This window comes from Haliotis cracherodii, unplaced genomic scaffold (genome assembly GCF_022045235.1).
Source record: "Haliotis cracherodii isolate W230 unplaced genomic scaffold, xgHalCrac1.p SCAF_18, whole genome shotgun sequence".
NCBI classification, from domain to species: Eukaryota; Metazoa; Mollusca; class Gastropoda; order Lepetellida; family Haliotidae; genus Haliotis; species Haliotis cracherodii.
Window position 1 is genome coordinate 5,916,382 of NW_027266273.1, and position 19,241 is coordinate 5,935,622.

The 19,241-nt window shown below is 44.1% G+C and overlaps 1 protein-coding gene across 1 annotated transcript in view; it reads right to left on the reverse strand.

The window, feature by feature from the left end:
- The window catches only part of LOC139465204 (uncharacterized), a 44,637-nt gene extending 31,691 nt beyond the window's left edge, over positions 1-12,946 (reverse strand). Inside the window, exons 1-7 of the mRNA XM_071246869.1 lie at positions 12,871-12,946; positions 10,173-10,699; positions 8,692-8,731; positions 7,571-7,652; positions 7,144-7,198; positions 5,638-5,801; positions 77-153 (exon numbers count right to left, since the gene is read on the reverse strand). Of these exons, the coding sequence (XP_071102970.1) occupies positions 77-153; positions 5,638-5,801; positions 7,144-7,198; positions 7,571-7,652; positions 8,692-8,731; positions 10,173-10,689 (935 nt within the window). The 5' untranslated portion in view covers positions 10,690-10,699; positions 12,871-12,946. The remainder of the gene's footprint in view (positions 1-76; positions 154-5,637; positions 5,802-7,143; positions 7,199-7,570; positions 7,653-8,691; positions 8,732-10,172; positions 10,700-12,870) is intronic.
- Positions 12,947-19,241: the final 6,295 nt, after the last annotated feature.

Consider the following 19,241-nt stretch of genomic DNA (forward strand, 5'->3'; position numbering starts at 1 on the left):
TTTGCACATTCTCTTTTGGCATTCCAGTAAAATGATTGTTGAACCTGTCAGAGTTGTAACGTGAAGTGTCTCTCACTCATTAAACAACAGGTGATAGTACTTCTCCGCAAGGCTGGGTTTCTTCTGCAGTGCCCGGATCCACATTCCACTCACCTGAAGTAAGACAAATAGATACAGAGACATGAGTGAGTGAGTGAGTATGGTTTTACGCCGCTTTTAGCAATATTCCAGCAATATCACAGCGGGGGACACCAGAAATGGTCTTCACACATTGTACCCATGTCGGGAATCGAACCCGGGTCTTCGGCGTGACGAGCTAACACTTAAACCACTAGGCTACCCGACCACCCCTACAGAGACATGAACAACTGATGACCAACATCAGCAGTCTCGGTACGAAAGTGTCTCTTGGCGTCATATTCTGAAGAATTACACGTGTTAACATAGCAGTACATCTGCTGAGTGTCTCAGATGTAATTGTCCTTGTCACATGTATTGCACCTAACAAAGTAGGACTGGTGGTGAAGTCGCTGACTGGGTTCAGGGAAAGATATGTATTTTCCCTCAAGTGTTCCCCAGGGCACTTATGAAGATATTCAGAGACGCAAATACCATCACATAATATTTCAAAATCAGCTGCGATACCTACATACATTTTAGAATCAAATGCCAAATGGTCTTTGTCACCAATACAAATTGTCTAGATGTAACGAAGCAAAATAAATGAGTCGTGAAAACGAACGCGGAAATGTAAACAAAGCCATTCGTCTATTCGTTGAGTACATTGGCTCAGCATTTTCAGAATAAACACGGGAAGAGAATCGTAGGGAGAATTAGGGAATATATACATTGCAATGATTTGATATTTTCAACAGAACTTGTCGAAGTTCCAGTCCAGTGTGACGCCATGACTGACACAAAATCACGCACAACGACAACGGTATTTATCAGTATTTATCGGAATTTCCGTTGGTTTCAATGAAAAATATAACAACAAATAACAGTGTGGGTCTGATTACTTACATGTCACATTTACGTATATACGGACCCTGAATCAAAGAAAGTCCCCTTGTAAAATCCCGCGTACTGTTGACAGTCAACACGCCATTTTGTAAAAGTCTGTCACCGGTAGTGATGTCTTACGTCAACAGATGTTGTACATATTAGGTAATTTCTTTGAGGTGAAGGTCCTTGAATGAAAGTACACACAATCATTGTGTCCTAGCAGGCTATTTACAGTTTCAATTATGATGTAGATCATGCATGTCTTGTGTACATTTTTTCACACATTTAATTTCACTTTGGATATTAATCAATGTTCAATATGATATCATAAGTAGATATAGGCCACAACATGTATTCTGGTCTACACCCCTGGCGGTCTATCTCACTGGTCTACACCCCTGGCGGTCTATCTGACTGGTCTACACACCTGGTGGTCTATCTGACTGGTCTACACACTTGGTGGTCTATCTGACTGGCCTACACACCTGGTGGTCTATCTCACTGGTCTACACCCCTGGCGGTCTATCTCACTGGTCTACACACCTGGTGGTCTATCTGACTGGTCTACACACCTGGTGGTCTATCTGACTGGTCTACACACCTGGTGGTCTATCTGACTGGTCTACACACCTGGTGGTCTATCTGACTGGTCTACACACTTGGTGGTCTATCTGACTGGCCTACACACCTGGTGGTCTATCTGACTGGTCTACACACTTGGTGGTCTATCTCACTGGTCTACACACCTGGTGGTCTATCTCACTGGTCTACACACCTGGTGGTCTATCTCACTGGTCTACACCCCTGGCGGTCTATCTGACTGGTCTACACACCTGGTGGTCTATCTCACTGGTCTACACACTTGGTGGTCTATCTCACTGGTCTACACACCTGGTGGTCTATCTCACTGGTCTACACCCCTGGCGGTCTATCTGACTGGTCTACACACCTGGTGGTCTATCTCACTGGTCTACACACTTGGTGGTCTATCTCACTGGTCTACACCCCTGGTGGTCTATCTAACTGGTCTACACCCCTGGTGGTCTATCTAACTGGTCTACACCCCTGGTGGTCTATCTAACTGGTCTACACCCCTGGTGGTCTATCTAACTGGTCTACACCCCTGGTGGTCTATCTCACTGGTCTACACCCCTGGTGGTCTATCTAACTGGTCTACACCCCTGGTGGTCTATCTAACTGGTCTACACCCCTGGTGGTCTATCTAACTGGTCTACACCCCTGGTGGTCTATCTAACTGGTCTACACCCCTGGTGGTCTATCTCACTGGTCTACACACCTGGTGGTCTATCTGACTGGTCTACACACCTGGTGGTCTATCTCACTGGTCTACACCCCTGGTGGTCTATCTCACTGGTCTACACCCCTGGTGGTCTATCTAACTGGTCTACACCCCTGGTGGTCTATCTAACTGGTCTACACCCCTGGTGGTCTATCTAACTGGTCTACACCCCTGGTGGTCTATCTAACTGGTCTACACCCCTGGTGGTCTATCTAACTGGTCTACACACCTGGTGGTCTATCTAACTGGTCTACACCCCTGGTGGTCTATCTAACTGGTCTACACCCCTGGTGGTCTATCTAACTGGTCTACACCCCTGGTGGTCTATCTAACTGGTCTACACCCCTGGTGGTCTATCTAACTGGTCTACACCCCTGGTGGTCTATCTCACTGGTCTACACCCCTGGTGGTCTATCTCACTGGTCTACACCCCTGGTGGTCTATCTCACTGGTCTACACCCCTGGTGGTCTATCTCACTGGTCTACACACTTGGTGGTCTATCTGACTGGTCTACACACCTGGTGGTCTATCTGACTGGTCTACACACTTGGTGGTCTATCTCACTGGTCTACACACCTGGTGGTCTATCTCACTGGTCTACACACTTGGTGGTCTATCTCACTGGTCTACACACCTGGTGGTCTATCTCACTGGTCTACACACCTGGTGGTCTATCTCACTGGTCTACACACTTGGTGGTCTATCTGACTGGTCTACACACCTGGTGGTCTATCTCACTGGTCTACACACCTGGTGGTCTATCTCACTGGTCTACACACTTGGTGGTCTATCTCACTGGTCTACACACCTGGTGGTCTATCTCACTGGCCTACACACCTGGTGGTCTATCTCACTCGTCTACACACCTGGTGGTCTATCTCACTGGTCTACACACTTGGTGGTCTATCTCACTGGTCTACACACTTGGTGGTCTATCTGACTGGTCTACACACCTGGTGGTCTATCTGACTGGTCTACACACTTGGTGGTCTATCTCACTGGTCTACACACCTGGTGGTCTATCTCACTGGTCTACACACTTGGTGGTCTATCTGACTGGTCTACACACCTGGTGGTCTATCTCACTGGTCTACACACCTGGTGGTCTATCTCACTGGTCTACACACTTGGTGGTCTATCTGACTGGTCTACACACCTGGTGGTCTATCTCACTGGTCTACACACCTGGTGGTCTATCTCACTGGTCTACACACTTGGTGGTCTATTTCACTGGTCTACACACTTGGTGGTCTATCTCACTGGTCTACACACCTGGCGGTCTATCTCACTGGTCTACACACTTGGTGGTCTATCTCACTGGTCTACACACTTGGTGGTCTATCTCACTGGTCTACACACCTGGTGGTCTATCTCACTGGTCTACACACCTGGTGGTCTATCTCACTGGTCTACACACCTGGTGGTCTATCTCACTGGTCTACACACCTGGTGGTCTATCTCACTGGTCTACACACCTGGTGGTCTATCTCACTGGTCTACACACCTGGTGGTCTATCTCACTGGTCTACACACCTGGTGGTCTATCTCACTGGTCTACACACTTGGTGGTCTATCTCACTGGTCTACACACTTGGTGGTCTATCTGACTGGTCTACACACTTGGTGGTCTATCTCACTGGTCTACACACTTGGTGGTCTATCTCACTGGTCTACACACTTGGTGGTCTATCTCACTGGTCTACACACTTGGTGGTCTATCTCACTGGTCTACACCCCTGGCGGTCTATCTCACTGGTCTACACACTTGGTGGTCTATCTGACTGGTCTACACACTTGGTGGTCTATCTCACTGGTCTACACACTTGGTGGTCTATCTCACTGGTCTACACACTTGGTGGTCTATCTCACTGGTCTACACACTTGGTGGTCTATCTCACTGGTCTACACCCCTGGCGGTCTATCTCACTGGTCTACACACTTGGTGGTCTATCTCACTGGTCTACACACCTGGTGGTCTATCTGACTGGTCTACACACTTGGTGGTCTATCTGACTGGTCTACACCCCTGGCGGTCTATCTCACTGGTCTACACACTTGGTGGTCTATCTCACTGGTCTACACACTTGGTGGTCTATCTCACTGGTCTACACACCTGGTGGTCTATCTCACTGGTCTACACACCTGGTGGTCTATCTCACTGGCCTACACACCTGGTGGTCTATCTCACTGGCCTACACACCTGGTGGTCTATCTCACTGGTCTACACACCTGGTGGTCTATCTCACTGGTCTACACACTTTGTGGTCTATCTCACTGGTCTACACCCCTGGCGGTCTATCTCACTGGTCTACACACTTGGTGGTCTATCTCACTGGTCTACACACTTGGTGGTCTATCTCACTGGTCTACACACTTGGTGGTCTATCTGACTGGTCTACACACTTGGTGGTCTATCTCACTGGTCTACACCCCTGGCGGTCTATTTCACTGGTCTACACACTTGGTGGTCTATCTCACTGGTCTACACACTTGGTGGTCTATCTCACTGGTCTACACACCTGGTGGTCTATCTCACTGGTCTACACACTTGGTGGTCTATCTCACTGGTCTACACACTTGGTGGTCTATCTCACTGGTCTACACACTTGGTGGTCTATCTCACTGGTCTACACACCTGGTGGTCTATCTCACTGGTCTACACACTTGGTGGTCTATCTCACTGGTCTACACACCTGGTGGTCTATCTCACTGGTCTACACACTGGGTGGTCTATCTCACTGGTCTACACACCTGGTGGTCTATCTCACTGGTCTACACACCTGGTGGTCTATCTCACTGGCCTACACACCTGGTGGTCTATCTCACTGGTCTACACACCTGGTGGTCTATCTCACTGGTCTACACACCTGGTGGTCTATCTCACTGGTCTACACACTTGATGGTCTATCTAACTGGTCTACACACCTGGTGGTCTATCTCACTGGTCTACACACCTGGTGGTCTATCTCACTGGTCTACACACCTGGTGGTCTATCTCACTGGTCTACACACTTGGTGGTCTATCTCACTGATCTACACACTTGATGGTCTATCTCACTGGCCTACACACCTGGTGGTCTATCTCACTGGTCTACACACCTGGTGGTCTATCTCACTGGTCTACACACCTGGTGGTCTATCTCACTGGTCTACACACCTGGTGGTCTATCTCACTGGTCTACACACCTGGTGGTCTATCTCACTGGTCTACACACCTGGTGGTCTATCTCACTGGTCTACACACTTGATGGTCTATCTAACTGGTCTACACACCTGGTGGTCTATCTCACTGGTCTACACACCTGGTGGTCTATCTCACTGGTCTACACACCTGGTGGTCTATCTCACTAGGCTTGGGCACAGCATTCCTGTCTCTGTCCAACTGCAGATGGACAAAGTCCACCCCGGCAGCCAGGTCCTCCTGTGACAGGTCTGACACCCAAATGCCCTTCATGTACAGCTGGCCATTATGATGGGAGTCCAGCAGCAATGTTCCTGTGAAACAAACATCTTGCTGACATGAACCATTGACAGTATCAATGAAATTCACACTGCATTGAAAGATTGGGAATAAAAAGGTCAAGTCAGGGTCCAGGTCAGGGCTGGTCAAAGCTTAATCATTTTAGATATTTTGATAGAGCCCAGAACTTTTAAAAAAAACCAAAACATTATCTGTTCCTGAAAATGCTGGAATCTTTTTCCCAAAGGTTTACAAAATATAACGAACTTATTCACTGTGAATGCAGGGTGTTGGCTGCTCATCTTAGAGAGGAAAAGTGAAAGATGCATTAACCACAAAAATATCCTGTCTCAAACAAAAACACACCCAACACCTCCTCCCACCTCTCCCATACCCAACCCACCTCACCCAGCCCCCTTCCAATCCCTCCCAACACACAGACCCCCCTCAAATGCTTAGCACTCCTCTTACACCCAACACCCTCCCATCCCCACACCCAACACCATACCCAACACCTTATCCCAACCAGCCCTTCACCCAACACCCTCCCACCCCTCATCACACCCAACACCCCTACCACCCCTCATCCCACCCAGCCCCACACCCAACATCATCCCACCCCTCATCCTCCCACCCCTCATCACACCCAACACCTTATCCCAACCAGCCCTTCACCCAACACCCTCCCACCCGTCATCACACCCAACACCCCTACCACCCCTCATCCCACCCAGCCCCACACCCAACATCATCCCACCCCTCATCCTCCCACCCCTCATCACACCCAACACCTTATCCCAACCAGCCCTTCACCCAACACCCTCCCACCCGTCATCACACCCAACACCCCTACCACCCCTCATCACACCCAACACCCCTCCTACCCCTCATCACACCCAACCCCACACCCAACACCCCTCCCACCCAGAATATTTAACAGGTAGTCCCCCACAGCTTACTACGTCAACTGGCATCCCATGTTACCCAGTTTATTGTATCCTGACTCAATCGACACCTTAGCTTTGTTTCAGACATGATGTCACCATGTCACTATGTCTTTTTCTGTTATCACTTCCTTGCACATGTCTCTCGCTATCTAACCAGATTGGACTGACACTGTCTCTTGCAAATGATTCAAACAAAGCTATGGTCCAGAATGGGCCAAGTGTATATCAGATGACAGAAAGAAGCCATAATACCCTTGACAATAGAGGATGGTCAACAGATTCACGGTGAGATTTTGGTCAGGCTCTGATAACCTAGGGAACTTGGTTGAAACCTTTTCATGTTCAAAAGCAAATGTAGGAACATTAGATTTCTACAGCAATAAAAACAGCAAAAATACTGGCACGAAAATGATGTCATAAACATACATACCTAGCTCAGTTTTAACAAAGTCTGCTGGAGGTCTTAAAAACAGGAATCTTGGCAGCTGGAAAATATTAATATTAAAATATTAATACACCAGCATGGTTAAAGTTCTATGAAAGCGACACAATTGAACTGGGGTTGAAAAAATGAATTGCATACATGGACTAAAGCTATTCACTCATAAAACTTTAAAAATGGATTCAAATTCTTATACATGTCACGTCTTTGCATGGCAGATATATGAGGTATCTATGCGATAAATCGCAAACAATGAAGAACAAAGCATAGATTATTTCATAATAAAACATTATTGCGTCATTTCTGGAGATTCGTAAATGCGCTGGCCCTGAAGAAGGGGTACGTGCCCTTGTACTTGTCTGGACTGATTTATTTAAATGCTGTATATCACATACATATCCTAGTCAATGCTTACAAATTTCTTCCAGTGTTGGTTTTCAACTCCACTGATCTTCGTGCAAGTATAGGACTTCTCACTCCTGCCCAGTTCTGTGTCACTGTTGGAAAACAATGATCCACTTACATGACTGAGGTAATCATACTTTATGTCTGGTTTCATTCCTGACATTGCACAGTTCTTTCAGCATATCTTGGGGTCAACTGCCAAGGCTGGGAACCCATTTTAGCGTATCATTTTACTGTCTCTAAAACTAAGTGTTCCCGTATTCATTTCTATCAGTATACATACCATATATTTATACAGTGGGATCCCCAAGTTAATGCCAGAAGCAAGGGAAATCTCTGGGCGCTGGTATGGTGCTCATAAACGGAGGAATATGATCATGGAGGAATATAATCACGGCGAGTCTAGGATATCCAGCCATGACTATGATCCTGCCGGAGTCCTGTCTGCTCAGCACAGCAAGGTATGACCACCAGGAGAAGGAGGTGAGGTGAGGTTAAACGGGGTTTAACGTCGCGTCCAAGATTATTGCACTTATATAGCAACGTGCATGCGCGTGTGTGTGTGTGGGGGGGGCTGCTTGTACTTGTCCGGACTGATGCCGATTTATAGTGCTAGACCACTGAGATACCATGCCGGAGTTTAACATGAATACCACACTCAGACACAGTTCACTGACTCTAAGGCGACCAGTCCTTGTTTTATCCCCTAAATGCCGAGCCAGACAGGGTAACAACAAGTACCCTCTTTTAACGTCTTTTGGTATGACGCGGCCCGCAATCAACAAATGATCAAACTCTGAACCTTCCGCTGGCCGGGTGGACGCTCTACCACAAGACCATGGAGGCGGTCTCAACAGGTGCAGTTTGTGACTTCAGACAGTTGTCCAAGCCAAGGTCTAGTCAAGTTTGTTTTGGTGTTGTTAGCTCAGCTGATATGAGACATCACATGAACACAAAAATCTACAGGAAATATTCCAATTAACAAGTTCAGGCTTGTGAACTCAAAAGTTTTGGGCAGATATAGTGATGTAGTAATATGTTGATATATTCAGATCTGAACTGCACAGAAAACAGACACATTTTGTGGGTGGTAATTTTTGGAATCAAGTGATTGATTGATAATTTAAGTACCTTTCACCTTGATTGAAGTTATCTAGATCCTCAAGTCTTTCTGTAAATAAAAGAAAATATTAATGTTCCTAGAAATTGGAATGAACGATATTGAATGATCGATCCAGTGAACCACATTCCAGGTATAACATGGATTCCTGTAAATAATCAAGTCTGGACCAGCCAAACTTGTGACAATCCACATCCATTCTGTACAGGCCTATCCAGCTTGACTACGTACAGACATTTAACTAAGAAAATGTACAACTTTATGAATAACAACTTCTGGTTTATTGCATTTGGTGATGTTTCGATGTAGATTCTTACACCGTTATCAAGCTTAATGAACCAGAACCAGAAGTTGTCCATAAAGTTGCATCTTTTCTTTCAAACAACTTGAATGCCATTCAAGAAGTTAGACATCCAACTGTAGAGGCCAGTTCACCTTTAACATAATATATGTACACTGCTTTATGTGAATATGTTCAAAAGTTCTACTTTCAGATATTGTGTAGTTGTCAGGCATATACAGTCAACCCCCACGATAACGCGGATCTCGGGGTCCATGGACGACCCCCCGCGTTATCAGACACCCGTGTTATTGCAATTATGGAATGTAGGTTGGGTGATAGTTCAACTAACGAGGACACGAATACATGTACTGTATGCGAATGCACACTTAAGGACGTATGTGCATAAATGTGCATGGTTACAGCAGAAAAAATGACGGTGTTTGTGAGGAAAATATAAATGTATGATTTTATTCGTGTGTTTTTTCTTCTTTCTTCGAGTATGTACAAGTTTAGGTTTCCCATTATTGTTAACTACCTTGACTGGTGGGACCCCTTGAATGCCAATATGGTAAGATATACATTATAGAATCTATGTATCTAGACCTGCCAAAAGACCAATATTCTGACCCAAGTCTGCAGCATACTTTGTTTGTTGTTTAACGCCGCACTCAGCAATATTCCAGCTATATGACATTGGTCTGTAAATAATCAAGTCTGGACCAGACAATCCAGTGATTGACATCATGAGCATCGATCCACGCAATTGGGAGACGATGGCATGCATCAACCAAGTCAGCGTGTTAGTCGTCTCTTACAACAAGCATAGTTCCCTTTTACGGCAAGCATGGGTTGCTGAAGACCTATTCTACCCCGGATCTTCACGGGTCCTGCAACATGCAACAAATGTCAGAAACATTTCCCACCTGAAATAAGACCATCCCCTATTATGTTAATATAGTTAGAAGTAATGTTATGGCTTTGCAGAGGAGAATATTTCACTGATAATGTGGTTAATAAAATGGAAAAAGCTTAAATCCTTAGATTTACATAAATGCATTAAATGCAACATTACAATACTTTTGGATTTAAGAAAATGAAAACTGTAAAAATTCCAATTTGGAACAAAGTAACTTTAGAATCTTACTCCACATATATGAAATTGCTCCATAACAGTTTACGTGATAGTAAAATGCTGAAATCAAAACTTACCTGAAATAACAACTGACAAAACCTTTTCACCAAATTCTTCATTATGCAACAGTTGAAACCCCCAAATATCACTTCCAGTTTCCATGGTAACCAAATGACCTTGTCTTACCAGAGCCAAAGCGCCTATTTTTAGTCCTTCACCAAACTGGCCAATCACCTCTTTTGTATCAGCCTTAGCACTGTACCCTAGCAACAAGATCTTCTTTTGAAGAGCTGTGCATTCATTAGTAAGCATCAGCCTATTTTCTAATACATTGTATATGAGATGTCCTAGAATTTTTTCTTTCTTGGAAACTGGGTTCTTGATAAATGCTTCATACTTCTGTTGGGTAACATTCTTCTCACACCTGAATTCAACCTTGACACTGGTATCTAAAGGGAGATCATCCAACATAGCTGCCATGGAATGAAGACCATCATGCCAATTTTGGACAAGTTCCCGTATTCCTTCCCATGTTCCCCAGGACCTGGCATATCTCGATGTCACAGTAAGGGGGATAACTCTCTGTGTAGTCATGATGACTCACCTGTAAAGATCCATAAAACAATTCTAAAAATCATGATCAAAGTAACAGAAATAATACCCCAATATATCAGTGAGAAATCGCTATATGGCTGAAATATTGCAGATGTGACATTAAATTTAAACTCAAACATTGAGAAAACATTGTTCTTTATAGGTAATAACTACAATATGGATTTTATAAGCAGGGGTGTATAACTGTACATGTCTTCATCATTTTATTCACAATTTGTTATCTCGGAAGTTGAACTGGAATAATGAGAGCATTATGGGTCATTAATCACAAAGAAACTTCCACATTTAGATATAAAACTTCATGTACATTTTGTATGTTCGTTTGCTTGTTGTTTAATGCCGCACTCAGCAATATTTCAGCTATATGATGGCGGTCTGTAAATAATGGAGTCTGGACCAGACAATCCAGTGATTGACATCATGAGCATTGATCTACGTAATTGAGAGACTGAGTCAGTCAGTCAGTATAGTTTTACGCCGCTTTTAGCAATATTCAAGCAATATCACAGCGGGGACACCAGAAATAGGCTTCACATATTGTACCCATATTCGGAATCGAAACCGCTGGTCTTCGGCGTGACGAGCGAACGCTTTAACTAGGCTACCCAACCGACCCTCAACACAACTGAGATACAATGACATGCATCAACCAAGTCAGCCAGCCTGACCATCCGATCCCATTAGTCTCCTCTTACATAAAGCAGAGTCGCCTTTTACAGCAAGCATGGGTTGCTGAAGACCTATTCTCCAACCAGATCTTCACTGGTGTCATATACATACTACAGGTAAGCTTTCAATGGGCTGGTAAAACAGCTAGCCTGAACTTCATTATGGGTGAGCAGCGTTCGAGATTAAGCGGGGACCTGGGTCCTTGAGGATTGCTCTAGATCTATCTGAATATAGGAATTTTCAATAGCATAAGGGATATGACAAACCATTGACCTTCATGCTAAGTTTGGATCACTGCAATCGGTTTCACCAGTCTATGGCCTGCCTCGCTTTTGACTTTCCTACTAATAAACTGGCATGCCATGATACAGCTGTTCAAAGCATAGATATTATTTTAAAAACTGCACCGTAAAATGGTAAGTGCATTTTATTCTTAAGTGATATTTAACACAGGACAGTATATTCTCATGCATATATGCCATGAGAGAGTGAGTGAATATGTCTTTACACTGCTCTTAACAATTTTTCAGCAATACCACAGCAATCTAGACTCGCTCACTATTATGTAGGCTGTATTGGATATATGTGTTTCAGGGTCTGTCTGACAGACTAAAGGGGACACCAGAAATGGGCTTTATACATTGCACCCATATGGTGAATTGAACCAGCGCCTTTGGCAAAACAAGCAGAAGCCAGGTTACCCCTTTGCCCCTTTCTGGCCGTGACAAGATGCTGTCCTGGTAGCTATGTGTAGGAGAAACCATGTCTCCGAGGGATTACTAGAGATTGTAAACACTCACATGAGGAACGTTCCCGAATGTGAGGGTTTACAATCTCTAGTAATCCCGAGGAGACATGGTTTGTCCAACATGTAAACTGACTCATCGCATAGACAACGTTTTTAATTAAATAACTGTAATAAAAACTCTCAAATGTATAACCTGTATCGGTGATGAAATATCACCTGCAGTCGTGAACTCGGTTCAATGAAACCAGTGACCTCAGCACGTGGTTTTTGCAACGTCGTGAAATCTGCACGTGCGTTGAAATGGCATGAAATCTGCACGTGCGTCTTGTAGGCTTTTCGTAGTTTTTGTTCTATCAAGGGTTTACAATGATTTTTAGTCCTCCTGCGAGGTGTTACAATCATTGTAATACCTTCTACGAGGTGTTACCACAATTTCAAAAACTCCATAACGAGTTATACAAACAGCCAGTAGGTTTATAAAACACTGGTGTCATGTGCCAAAAGGGAATTACATTGTGACATTGTTTGGTCACGGGTTATTTAAGGGGATAAAACCCTCTGGTATCAAAAGTGTTGTTGGAGTCGTTTATGGCACAGGTACTACATAAATGTACCCAAGGCTGCGTCCCTCATGGTTTATTCCCACTGCAATGTTTTATTGTACGATAAACAACTCCCACTCCTCTATTTCTTAAATAAACATCAGTTTACTATACTGTCGTTCTTTTACTTTATTTCCTTACCACAAAACGCTGCTGTTGTGTAGAAAATCACTGTCTGATTGGCGGGAGAGATGTTCGTTGGTCGGATGACAGTAATGCCAGATTGACGGTTTTATTTCCAATTGACACTTTCTAAAAATAACGCCCTACTCATCTTACTGATGGCCAATGTTGATGTTTACCTCGTCACGTTGAAAATAGTTTAGAGTTACCCGCCCTTGGTGTATATGGCGGGAAATTATGAATAGCAAGATGACACAGTATTGTGGCAAATGATTATTCGCTGTAAACAATGCATGTCAACAGCATATCTACACAAAAGAAACATAAAGCCATTAACACCATATTTCTTATTTGATCTATACTTGATATTAGCACATGGGTGTATTTAGGCCTATAAAGATCCGCGATTCGCGTACATACTGCATATGTTTAATGTTGAGATACCAACACATGCTTATATAGGAGTACCGTATTCGACGTAATAAGCGCCCCGCTCTAATAAGCGCCCACGGCGGTATTTGCTAATATATTGGCTAGTGAACAATCCCAATTAGCACCCCTTCCGATTGATCAATGTTCACAACACTTATTAATTCGCGTACAATACACACTCGTGTGTTATATGCACCCTTAATTATGGGCAATTCAATTTCAGAAAAATATATCTGTCGTACATAAACATTTCAGGCTGTCAGCATAAACCACGAAATGCATCTTTCAACTCTGTGGTTTTTTACCAAAATAATATTCTAATAAGAGCCCCTTTTATTTCTAATTTTTAGAACGCCTTGGGCGCTTATTACGTCGATTACGGTATACAATATTATTTGAACATAAAATAGCTTAACTAAAGCTTCTGATTTACGCAGGAAGAACACAAATAAATACAATTGATATGAGCAACACGGCCTCATGCAAAAACGCTCAAAATTGACGATAACGGCACCAGAGTTTAATTTTTATTTTATTTCATAGGCCGGGTTCGATTCCACAAGAGGGTACAATATGTGAAGCCCATTTCTGGTGTCCCTGTCGTGCTATTGCTGCAATGTTTCTCAAGGTGGCGTAAAACCATACGCCGCTTACTTACTCACTCATTCGACGATGAACGTTTCATTCAAACAAGTTGTCTTCAAAATGAAAGTCTTCTGATCTGTTCGATCTCCTTAGTCCGCCACCAGGGCAACCTCCTTCGCAAAGGTGGATCAGGTGTAGAAGCTCAAGATCTCTATGCAACAGCACATCCAAAACACCACAGAGGTCAAGGAGAACCTCATCCAGCTTCAGCATGTTCAGCCGACTTCATTCACTCAAGTTTCAATCAGCCAACATCTTGTACGATGTCGACTCGGTTGATGCATGTCATCGTATCCCAATTGCGTGGGTCGATGCTCATGATGTCAATCACTGGATTGTCTGGTCTCGATTATTTACAGACCGCCGTAATATAGCTGGAATATTGCTGAGTGCGGCGTTAAACAACATGCATTCTCTATGATGCATATGTTCAGGCATTACATTTGGGTATTAACATCGGTTGTCTTGCAGTGTTTAATCTTTCCCTGTGAACATGGAACGAAAGAGGCGCATTCCACGGGGTTATACTGCTATCGAGCATCAAATGGGCTACCGTTACACAGCAATTCCCAATTGGTGAGAAAAGCAATGTTGTGAAGTACCTACTACAGTCAGGATGACCTCCTGTGAGGTCATAGCAGGCAGACATGCATGCACTTTGTACGACGGGAATTTACAATGAGTCCAGCCCTGAAGCGACAATGACTTCCCATTCAACGTACGTCTGTCCACCGGAACCTTGAGGAACCTCTTAGGAGCAGCGGGGCGGTTGGGTAGCCTTGTGGTTAAAGCGTTCGATCGTCACGCCGAAGATCCGGGTTCGATTCCCGATATGGGTACGATGTGTGAAGCCAATTTCTGGTGTCCCCCGTCGTGATATTGCTGGAATATTGCTAAAAGCGGCGTAAAACCATACTGACTCACTCACTCACTTAGGAGTAGCAGGGATGGCGCCCAGCTTCAGGAGAGTCATCAAATGCCCCTTTCTGGCGGACCACCATCAGCGGTTCCGTTTGGCATTGTGTTTAGGACGATCGACTTGGAATCCAACCCTATTAGATATTACATCTCACGACTTTGTAAATCGGTCTAAGGTATTGGCTCTCAGAAACAGACAAAGGGATCCTAAACTGTTAAAAAAATTTTACAGCATATCCAGTAATGGTTTCTCTCTGTATCTCTGTATCCCTGTATCTCTGTATCTCTGTATCCCTGTATCTCTGTATCCCTGTATCCCTGTATCACTGTATCTCTGTATCCCTGTACCTCTGTATCCCTGTATCCCTTTATCTCTGTATCCCTGTATCTCTGTATCTCTGTATCCCTGTATCCCTGTATCTCTGTATCCCTTGTATCTCTGTATCCCTATATCTCTGTATCCCTGTATCCCTGTATCTCTGTATCCCTGTATCCCCGTATCTCTGTATCCCTGTATCCCTGTATTTCTGTATCCCTGTATCCCTGTATCCCTGTATCTCTGTATCCCTGTATCTCTGTATCCCTGTATCTCTGTATCCCTGTATCCCTGTATCCCTGAATCTCTGTATCCCTGTATCTCTGTATCCCTGTATCTCTATATCCCTGTATCTCTGTATCCCTGTATCCCTGTATCTCTGTATCCCTGAATCTCTGTATCCCTGTATCTCTGTATCCCTGTATCTCTGTATCCCTGTATCTCTGTATCTCTGTATCTCTGTATCCCTGTATCCCTGTATCTCTGTATCCCTGTATCTCTGTATCCCTGTATCCCTGTATCTCTGTATCTCTGTATCCCTGTATCCCTGTATCTCTGTATCCCTGTATCTCTGTATCCCTGTATCTCTGTATCCCTGTATCTCTGTATCCCTGTATCCCTGTATCTCTGTATCTCTGTATCCCTGTATCCCTGTATCTCTGTATCCCTGTATCCCTGTATCTCTGTATCCCTGTATCTCTGTATCTCTGTATCTCTGTATCCCTGTATCCCTGTATCTCTGTATCCCTGTATCTCTGTATCCCTGTATCCCTGTATCTCTGTATCTCTGTATCCCTGTATCCCTGTATCTCTGTATCCCTGTATCCCTGTATCTCTGTATCCCTGTATCTCTGTATCTCTGTATCCCTGTATCTCTGTATCCCTGTATCTCTGTATCTCTGTATCCCTGTATCTCTGTATCCCTGTATCTCTGTATCCCTGTATCCCTGTATCTCTGTATCCCTGTATCTCTGTATCCCTGTATCTCTGTATCCCTGTATCTCTGTATCTCTGTATCCCTGTATCTCTGTATCTCTGTATCCCTGTATCCCTGTATCCCTGTATCTCTGTATCTCTGTATCCCTGTATCCCTGTATCTCTGTATCCCTGTATCTCTGTATCCCTGTATCCCTGTATCTCTGTATCCCTGTATCCCCGTATCTCTGTATCCCTGTATCTCTGTATCCCTGTATCCCTGTATCTCTGTATCTCTGTATCCCTGTATCTCTGTATCCCTGTATCTCTGTATCTCTGTATCCCTGTATCTCTGTATCTCTGTATCCCTGTATCTCTGTATCTCTGTATCCCTGTATCCCTGTATCTCTGTATCCCTGTATCTCTGTATCCCTGTATCTCTGTATCCCTGTATCTCTGTATCCCTGTATCTCTGTATCTCTGTATCCCTGTATCCCTGTATCTCTGTATCTCTGTATCCCTGTATCCCTGTATCCCTGTATCTCTGTATCTCTGTATCTCTGTATCCCTGTATCCCTGTATCCCTGTATCTCTGTATCCCCGTATCTCTGTATCTCTGTATCTCTGTATCCCTGTATCCCTGTATCCCTGTATCTCTGTATCCCTGTATCTCTGTATATCTGTATCTCTGTATCCCTGTATCTCTGTATCCCTGTATCTCTGTATCCCTGTATCTCTGTATCCCTGTATCCCTGTATCCCTGTATCTCTGTATCTCTGTATCTCTGTATCCCTGTATCCCTGTATCTCTGTATCCCCGTATCCCCGTATCTCTGTATCTCTGTATCCCTGTATCCCTGTATCTCTGTATCCCTGTATCTCTGTATCTCTGTATCCCTGTATCTCTGTATCCCTGTATCCCTGTATCTCTGTATCTCTGTATCTCTGTATCTCTGTATCCCTGTATCTCTGTATCTCTGTATCCCCGTATCTCTGTATCTCTGTATCCCTGTATCCCTGTATCTCTGTATCCCTGTATCTCTGTATATCTGTATCTCTGTATCCCTGTATCTCTGTATCCCTGTATCTCTGTATCCCTGTATCTCTGTATCCCTGTATCCCTGTATCCCTGTATCTCTGTATCTCTGTATCTCTGTATCCCTGTATCCCTGTATCTCTGTATCCCCGTATCCCCGTATCTCTGTATCTCTGTATCCCTGTATCCCTGTATCCCTGTATCTCTGTATCCCTGTATCTCTGTATCTCTGTATCTCTGTATCCCTGTATCTCTGTATCCCTGTATCCCTGTATCCCTGTATCTCTGTATCTCTGTATCTCTGTATCCCTGTATCTCTGTATCTCTGTATCCCCGTATCTCTGTATCTCTGTATCTCTGTATCTCTGTATCCCTGTATCCCTGTATCCCTGTATCTCTGTATCTCTGTATCTCTGTATCCCTGTATCTCTGTATCCCTGTATCTCTGTATCTCTGTATCTCTGTATCTCTGTATCCCTGTATCTCTGTATCTCTGTATCCCTGTATCTCTGTATCCCTGTATCTCTGTATCTCTGTATCTCTGTATCCCTGTATCTCTGTATCTCTGTATCCCTGTATCTCTGTATCTCTGTATCTCTGTATCCCTGTATCTCTGTATCTCTGTATCCCTGTATCCCTGTATCCCTGTATCTCTGTATCTCTGTATCTCTGTATCTCTGTATCCCTGTATCTCTGTATCTCTGTATCTCTGTATCTCTGTATCTCTGTATCCCTGTATCCCTGTATCTCTGTATCTCTGTATCTCTGTATCTCTGTTCTCTGTATCTCTGTATCTCTGTATCCCTGTATCCCTGTATCTCTGTATCTCTGTATCTCTGTATCTCTGTATCCCTGTATCTCAGTCAACGTTCCCTTTTCCACCAAAACAGGGATAAGCATGCTTCTCCCGAAGGCTGCGCAGTGGCACACCAGTCCGCCTGGCACAGATCTGTTCACCAGTCCGCCTGGGGGAGCGGGGTGAAAACCCTGTATCTCTGTATCCGCAAAACAAAGATCTGAGGACATCACATTAGTGGTCATGTCAGAACGACCTTTCATTCGACCAATCAGAGCGTCGCTTAACGGATCATGAAAGTGACAGTCAGAATGTGATTTCTAATCATGCAACCTCGAAAACTTTAACACGGGGTATTCCGAACGATAGTTACCGTCTTAACGACTGAATCTACATAATCTAGACCATCTATTAGCCATTCCAGAATGTTCTTTTGTTCAGGTTTCAATTTGTCAAAATATGTTTCGAAGCGTAGTCGCCAATTTGAAATTAGTGTTCGGTACTAAGCACGAGAAAGCTGCCTTCTGGCTAAAATCGACTTCTTGTCAGTCTCTCCATTGGTCCGTCAAAGTTCGCTCAAGGTCGGTCTGATGTGACCCGTAATGGGGTGTCCTCCGATCTTTGTTTAGCGGTAACGAGAACTAAGATCTGATTTTAATGAGATTTGTTATAATGCTGTCCGACTGACCCTGACATGTCCCTTTGAATATTTAAGAAAAAGCAATGGCATGTTGTTTTACGCCGGACACCAAGCCTTTTAACGGGTGTCTGTATATAATCAAGTCTAGAAGAGACAAATCAGTTTGGACAATACAATTATTGACAAAAGCCATGACCAACTTTCGCCATCCAGGCAACATGTTTGTTTGTTCGTTGTTGTATTTGTCTTGAACAGAGATCCCAGTGACATCATGAGAATCAATCTACGCAATTGAGACACTCTGATATGCATCAACTAAATCATAAATCCTGACCACCCGATCCGAAGTAGATGCCCCTTACAAATAACAATCTGCAATGTAAACATCGAAAGTAGTCCTACATGTTCTCGACTAAAACGATGAAATCCGCATGATTTAGGTTACTATCATTATTATTAATTATTGCAGATATTCTGCTTTGCACAACCTATACTACATACTGAGCTCAATTAACGTTCGCCTTGTAGTTAGTTTGTTAATCATCGTTAATACTATATATGTTTATTGCACGTATTTCATGCACCCGTGAAGATCCGGGTTCGGATAGGTCTTCAGCAACCCATGCTTGTAAAAGGCGACTCTGCTTTTCGTAAGACGACCAACGGGACAGAGTGGTCGGGTCGCTGACTTG